This window comes from Sinocyclocheilus anshuiensis, unplaced genomic scaffold (assembly GCF_001515605.1).
Source record: "Sinocyclocheilus anshuiensis isolate Anshui unplaced genomic scaffold, SAMN03320099.WGS_v1.1 scaffold1143, whole genome shotgun sequence".
NCBI classification, from domain to species: Eukaryota; Metazoa; Chordata; class Actinopteri; order Cypriniformes; family Cyprinidae; genus Sinocyclocheilus; species Sinocyclocheilus anshuiensis.
Window position 1 is genome coordinate 283,734 of NW_015546123.1, and position 7,386 is coordinate 291,119.

At 37.2% G+C, this 7,386-nt stretch overlaps 1 protein-coding gene across 1 annotated transcript in view; it reads right to left on the reverse strand.

Annotated features, from left to right (window-relative positions):
* LOC107700971 (kelch-like protein 20) overlaps positions 1-6,915 on the reverse strand; it is a 9,056-nt gene extending 2,141 nt beyond the window's left edge. The window contains exons 1-9 of the mRNA XM_016502853.1: positions 6,794-6,915; positions 5,169-5,535; positions 4,816-5,022; positions 3,522-3,680; positions 2,978-3,072; positions 1,313-1,428; positions 1,002-1,185; positions 712-855; positions 462-595 (exon numbers count right to left, since the gene is read on the reverse strand). Of these exons, the coding sequence (XP_016358339.1) occupies positions 462-595; positions 712-855; positions 1,002-1,185; positions 1,313-1,428; positions 2,978-3,072; positions 3,522-3,680; positions 4,816-5,022; positions 5,169-5,504 (1,375 nt within the window). The 5' untranslated portion in view covers positions 5,505-5,535; positions 6,794-6,915. The remainder of the gene's footprint in view (positions 1-461; positions 596-711; positions 856-1,001; positions 1,186-1,312; positions 1,429-2,977; positions 3,073-3,521; positions 3,681-4,815; positions 5,023-5,168; positions 5,536-6,793) is intronic.
* Between the last annotated feature and the right edge of the window lie 471 nt (positions 6,916-7,386).

A 7,386-nucleotide genomic window follows, 5' to 3' on the forward strand; every position in this document is an offset into this window, starting at 1 on the left:
AAAAATTTTTTTTTTTTTTTTTTTTTTTTTTTAACTGTACTGAATCCAAACTTTTGAATAGTTTTGAATAAATCATTAGGGATGTTAAAAATACCAGGACTTTGATATCAATTTGACAAAGTATTCAATAGCTTTTTTTTGCTGTGGTACTGAGAAATTTCACAAAAAGTTCCAACTTTTATTACATTTGGTACTTGTATTGACTACAGTCACTGAAACTTTGAACAATAACTCATTTGACCAAACGGACAATTTCAAAGTTTCAACGCCAATACAGTAATGTTCTTTTATTGAATGATAATATCTAATACTTTAATCATAAAACTGTCAAAACACTCCTCGGCTGCATTTATTGCTAAAAATACAGAAGACGCATCAAATATTAACTACACATATAGCAATATCTGATCACTTTCAACTGACTCCAATATTGCGGAGTCTCTACATCTTCCAGTATTTACCTGTGTTTAGTGGGGATGTGCCGTCTGAACCACCTACTGCGTAAAGAAAACCTCCTAATACAGCTACAGCTACACCCAACCGCCTGGTACTCATTGAGGCAACACGAGTCCACTTGTTCTCTTTCGGATCATACCTTAAAAAAAAAAAAAAAAACGGCAATTATCTAATTAAATCCCCTCCTAAAGGAAACTTCAAGCCATGTCCATTTAGATATTTAGATGATAACTGGATAATTATCTTAACATTAACCTTTCTACAATGTTGAGACAGGAAACACCATCCTGGCCTCCCACAGCATACAGATACCCTCCCAATACAGCAACACCCACACTGGTCCTGCAGGTGCTAGTAGGGGCTACGTCACTGCTCCACTGGTTAGTCTTGGGATCGTACCTGACAGAACCAGCAGAGGGCAGAAATGTTGAGTTTCATTTTTCCATCCATTATAATTTCATGTATTTCATTTTTTTGAGGATTCATTCATTGCATACTAGAATTGTGATAAACACAACTGATCATTTGTGTCAATCAAGCAGCACCTCTCTACACTATTGAGATAAGATGAGCCGTCGTGTCCGCCAACTGCATACAACAGATCATCCAGAACACTGACACCAACTCCACAGCGCCGTTTGCTCATGGACGCCACCATCCTCCATTCATTGGTCTGAGGGTCGTAGCGCTCAACGCTTGAGATGGCATCACCACTGCACCAACCTCCCACTGAATCACACAAACAGAAGTCAGATCACACGACTGCAGAAGTAAGATGTGCCGGGGGAAATCTTGGAAAGTCAACAAAAATCAATCAGCGGAATAAGAACTAAGATCTGCTTGCTAAAACACCCACCAGCAAACAGAACTTCTCCACAACGAATAGGCTTTCTGGGCCGGGTTCGAGGTCCCTGCATTAGGGGGCGCTCTTGGGGTAGTAGGAGGTAGTTCTTGGCTTCATCAACCAAGTCCCTACAGGGGGAAAAAAGTATTGATTAATCTATGCTGTCACAGTTTAAAGATTGGAATGGAAATGTTAAATTTCAAAAGTGAATAAAGAACATATTTTAATGGTACAGATTGATTGCAAATGGCTGTAAGCTAGTGCTGGGCGGTATACCGGTTCATACCGAATACCGGTGTTTATTTTTGCTATGATATGAATTTTTAAAATACCGCAATACCGGTATATGTCACTTAAACAACGTTCGGAACGTGACACTGTTTGAAAGGGGTCCCTTTTCACTGTTGCACTGTGGTGAGGGAACAGCTGTATGTGTTACTAAGCGTGAAAGTTCCGAAACTGAAGCTGTAGAACTAATAGAACGTGATGACACAGAAAAACTCATCCACAATATCCACACTGACCGCCACAATCATCCACCGCCCCCTGCCATCAGCTCCCGCGTCTCAAACCTAGCGACTTTTTTTGATAAACCTTAGCTATGGTTCAGTTGGAAGATTTCGCCAGTGCTGTCCCGCGAACGCCAGATCTGACTTTCCCGGAGAAGTGTCACCTCTCTCGCCGTCTGTTCTGTGCAGTTAGTGGCAGAGAAGCAGCGATTTCAGTTGGCCGCACCGCAGCCGACTCATCAATAAAGGAGTACAAAACACCGTTTTCTAGCACCTGTCGCTTGCTGATTGTTTGGAATTATAAATATGAGCGTAGTTCGTCTGTTAATATCACATGCACTTTTTTGTTTGTTGTTTTTTTCAGTTTGAATATGGTTAACACCCGGTCATGCATGAAAAAAAAATACCGTCATGTACCGTGAAACCGGTATAATTTTGAAAAATACCGTGATATAAATTTTTGGTCATACCGCCCAGCACTACTGTAAGCTAAGACAGACAACATATTTTTAATAAGAGGAAAGATTTACATCAAAGCGACCTAAAAAATATGAATTTTGCAAGGGCCCCCAAAAAGGTTTTATATATTTATTGAATATTATATTCAGTTTGAGTAGTATGATTAAAGTACAAATTCCTCAAAATACAGCACTTTTTGTTTAGAATTGAACACTACGTCAGCTATTACGAAATATTCATGGCGAGAGACAAATAAAAAATAGAAAAAAATAAATAAATACACATACAAATTTATAAAAGGTTTTTAAAGTTAAAAAAAATGAAGACAAATTTAACTAAGTCTGGTCTCACTTCATTAAAAACTTTTCTCATATAAATTAACTGGAAAGTAAGGAGACCTATATTAGTTAAACCCATCACATCCTATTAAAACATGCTTCAGAGATATTGGGCTCTGACAAAAGGAACAGAGGAGGATCTTCACCCATTAACAAAAACTTTATGTATTGAAATGGCCAGAATGTGAATAAAGGCTTTTTAACTTTTGGACCAGAAGAAGTGCCTTGGATTCCCTTTTTTCAAAAGTTGTTTCAAACCCAACCAAAGAGCACCTTCTGGGATTACTTCACAAGGTCCTTTCAGCAAGAAGCGCTTCAAGATGTCTCCTACAAAAACTTTATATAGTTTAGAAGGGACTGTACACACGCACCTACACTCCTCATCACTCTTGATTAGAGGATCTGAACCCACCGTCCCAACCAGAAACTTCGGGCTCAAAAGGGGAAGACGCACATGTTGCAGAACCTGTTGCCATAACAGATGAGAGGTCTCATGAATTATTCATCTCATTTATCTCTTTGATGAGAGTCTAAATAATAACAATTTACATGTAATTTACACAAAACCCTTTTTTTAATCCTATTGATATACGCTACCATTTAAAAGCCTGTCAAATAAGCATTATTAAAGAGATATATTATAGAAATATAATATAGAAATTATTACTTTTATTCAGCAGGAATGCTATAAATTGATCAAAAGTGACAGTAAAGCCATATATAATGTAATAAAAGCTGTTCTTTTGAACTTTCTTTTCATCAAAGAAACCTAAAAATGATGCATCACGGTTTCCAGAATAATACTAAACAGAACACCCGTTTTAAACACCGATATATTGCATTTTGTTTTATTCCAAATTATGAACATCTACCATAAGCAGTATGTCTATAGTGTTTTATATGCTTATATCTGACCTGTGGCAGCTGAGGCCTGCGCTCCTGGATGCTGTATTTAACCCAGGCCATTACAGCGTTAAACACCTGCTCCTCACTCCGAACATTGAGCTCATCACTGGAGATGATGTCTATCAGCTGGTTGGCTGGGAGCAGCATGAACTCTTCACTCTCCATCACCTAAAAAGAAGAAATGATCAAAAAAGATTAATGTGACATGCATAATTTTTTTTTACTTCACCAAACAGATCACGGTCTTTTGTAAAACATACAGTTTATATATTCCCTGGGAATCGAACCCATGAACATGGTATTGTACATGACCCTTTTAAACTAAATGAAGAAATACAGGGGTGTTAATTTGATACCAGCAATGGGGGTTCGTCCCATGAGTCAAAAATAACAGGGTTGCATGGTCATCAGGGAAACCCTAAACTAGCTGATGGAAAAGTTGAGTGTAAGGCTAAAATTAGATACAGGGAAATCACAACTGAGGCTTATGTAGTGTTCCCAAACTTTCTGACCATTGTAAATTCTAACCGAGTAAATATTTTTACATATCTAGAAACATTTATATTGACATTTCAATGACTCCTCCAAGCCTGGAAAACAACTTTTTAAAAATGTCCTAAATGTACAGGTTTTCTATTACTACTACAATTTAAAATAACTTTTCTTTTTTAATATATTTTAAAATGTAATTTATTCTTGTTGTGGCAAAGCTTGATTTTCAGTAGTCATTTAGTCGGACTCATTCAGAATCATTTAATATGCTGATTTGGTGCTCAAGAAACATTTCTTATTATTATCTCAGTTGAAAACAGTTGTGCTGCTTAATATTTTTGTAGAAACTGTGATGCATTCAGAAGAAGATGAGTTCAGAAGAAAAGCATTTGTTTCAAATAAAAATCTTTAGTAACCTTATAAATGTCTTTACTGTCATTTTGGATCAATTTAATGCTGTATTGCTGAATAAAAGTATTTATGTAAAAAAAAAAAAAATCTTAATGACCCCAAACTTTTGAATGTGAGTATTGACGCACAATAAATTTATAAATTATCATTGACCAAGATTAATAAATGCTGTAAAAAATGATGTGGTTCATGATGACTAATATATTAAAAAACCAAACCTTATTGTAAAGTGTTACCTAATTTGTAATATCACTTATGATTAACAAAAAGAATATATTCAGACATGTGCTACACAAAGACAGCAAAAACAAGTAAGAAATGGAAACAAAAAGGTTCAAGTTCAAAGTCACAGTACATTCAGAGTCAACACAATAGAGGGTGTGTGAAGGTCAGCCATTACCTCCTGAAAGTTATGTTGGGTGAACTTATCAGCAATACGCAGCAGCTCTCTGCAGGAGTGAGTGTCGGCGAAGGCCCTGATGCCTAAGCAGTTCGAGGGGTCCAACTGCCGCTTGAGGAATTCACAGCAGGCTTCCTGAATCTCTGCCAGTTGCAACAAGCAGGCAGCAGGCAGCAATGTCTGCACATTTCCCTCCTCCACAGTCACCTGCATGCCACCACACAACTTACGTCAACTGGTTTAAAGTTTAATATTGAACTTCAATACACAGCATTTGTTTAATATCAAAATTGACAGTAACTGAACTTTCAATGCAACTTTTATATTCAACATACCGCAACAGGAATTCATACCTGCGAGGTATAAGCGAAGTCGATGAGCAGCTCCATGGCACGTTCATCGATATCCCGGATGACGACTTCCGTCTGCCGGCTCTCGGCCAGTTCCCCCGTGAACATGGCTCTGAAATAGGGGCTGCAGGCGGACAGGATCACACGGTGTGCATAAATCTTCTTGGCTCCAACCACCAACACCACATCACACAGCTCTCTGTGCTTGCGGAGCAGGTTGATGACCTCCAGAGTCTGCCGAGGGTGCTTGTCGGAGACATAGGGCATCCTGGCAGGCTGAGGAACTCCCTCTGGGAGCTTGTTGGGGTCACCAAGAGTGCAGCGACTTGTGATATCCATTCCTGTGGTATCTGGGCGTGCACTGGTACCCCTTAGGAACAAAAGAAATGGTCTTAGTTTATGCTGGTTTGATTCTCGTGTCATCTCGTTTGCCTTCTGTAGAGTGCTTATAGCTGAATTGAACACGTTTTATAAGTGATTAACTTTACAGTTAATGCACTGAACTGAATCAATAAACTTACTTGAGCTGAATAACGACACTACTGTCTTTTTTTAGACCGGCTTTAACGCAAAATTTGAATTTGTCTCATAACTTAAGATGTTTGCAACACTAATTCTGTTATTTACCTGTTTGTTACTGTGAAGCTGCTTTTGAAAAAAAAAAAAGGTATTGTATTATATAAAAAAAATACATAATTAATAAATAAAGGTGACTTGACTGTGAGAAGTCCATTTGGACGGAAGTATCTGCTAAATGGAAACTATTTTTTGTATTATTTAAATACATCCCTACTACAAGGAAGAAGAGATTTAAAAATTTAAAAATCACACTTAAAATACATTCAAGGCAGGCCTACATGATTTCAAACGCCTCTCTTGTGCATGCATGAGCAATCTGAACGTTGCGCCAAAAATGTTGAGTTTTCTTTAAAAAATTACTATCTAGAGATCAAGCAGTTTGAACTCTATGCAAACAAGCTTGAAAACAGCATGACTAGCAAATATGCGCGCAACACACGCCCATAGTAAACATCACAAATGAATTCACTGACTGTATCAGAATGTGACGCACGTTTCTTAACAAATAAAAAGCACATAGACGTCTTGCATATTGACATTTAACTCTAGTGCGTTCTGTTGAAGACTTATTTAGTGAAGTTTAGTGATACAACTTGTACTCATGTGGGGTAATTGGTTGCTCTGGAGATTGAAATGTTGAAATGTGACAATGCAGCAAAATAGAAATGTGAGGCACATACATACACAAATCAGCTCAATGATGTTATGGACGCTGGAAAGGCACTTTTACCGTATTGAAGATTGGTCGTGTGATGTTTGTAATCAATTTGTCAGGGCCCAGAGTATTCCTAATGCAAATCCCACGTGCTGGCAGATGCGATACATTTAAGGCAGAACTATTCAAATAATTGTATGGTTTTAATACACATAAGGTCAAGGTTTAAAGTATATCTGTGAACAAGACTTACTGTTTACACACTGGCTAACGGAGTGTCAATTAGCTCTAGCTTAGCTTGATCGAAGTATCGGATTTGTACTGTTTTAGCAGTTTTTCAACGGTGGCGTTACGCACTGAAAGGACTATGACAAAAGAGGCGTGATTCCCTCACCTTATTTGTCCATTAAATCGGTCCAGATTGAATTTTAAATCGTCGAGATTTGACCATATAATATCAAGACAACCGCTGGGTTTACGGGACACCGTCCACTTTTATTTCTTATTTTCCAGATGAGTTTCCTGACAGTCACAGGAAATAGGCGTTTTAAAATAAAAGTCCCGCATCTTTTTACGCACTACGGTGCCAGAAAAATGCGAGAAATTAAATTTGGAGACAATTTGTGATTTCAAAAATTATGAGTTACCTGTATGATCAAACCAGCATCAAATACAAAAGTTGCTGTGAATAATGGTTAAAGTAACTGAAACGATTAAAATATTTTTGTTAAATGAAATAAAGGTCAAATAAACGTAAATACAATAAAAAAAATATTTGCTGAAAAACCTAAGCTTAAAAAAATGAAAAAACAAATAGTAATGTTGCATTGGCAACTATATGAAATACAATAAGTTAATATTTAATACTAAAAAATATTAAAGCTAAAACTGAAATAAAATATAAATAAATAAAAACACGTTTTCCCAACACATTTTTAACTTTGTTGTGGAATTCAGGCATTATTATTATATTATGGGGGGGGGGGG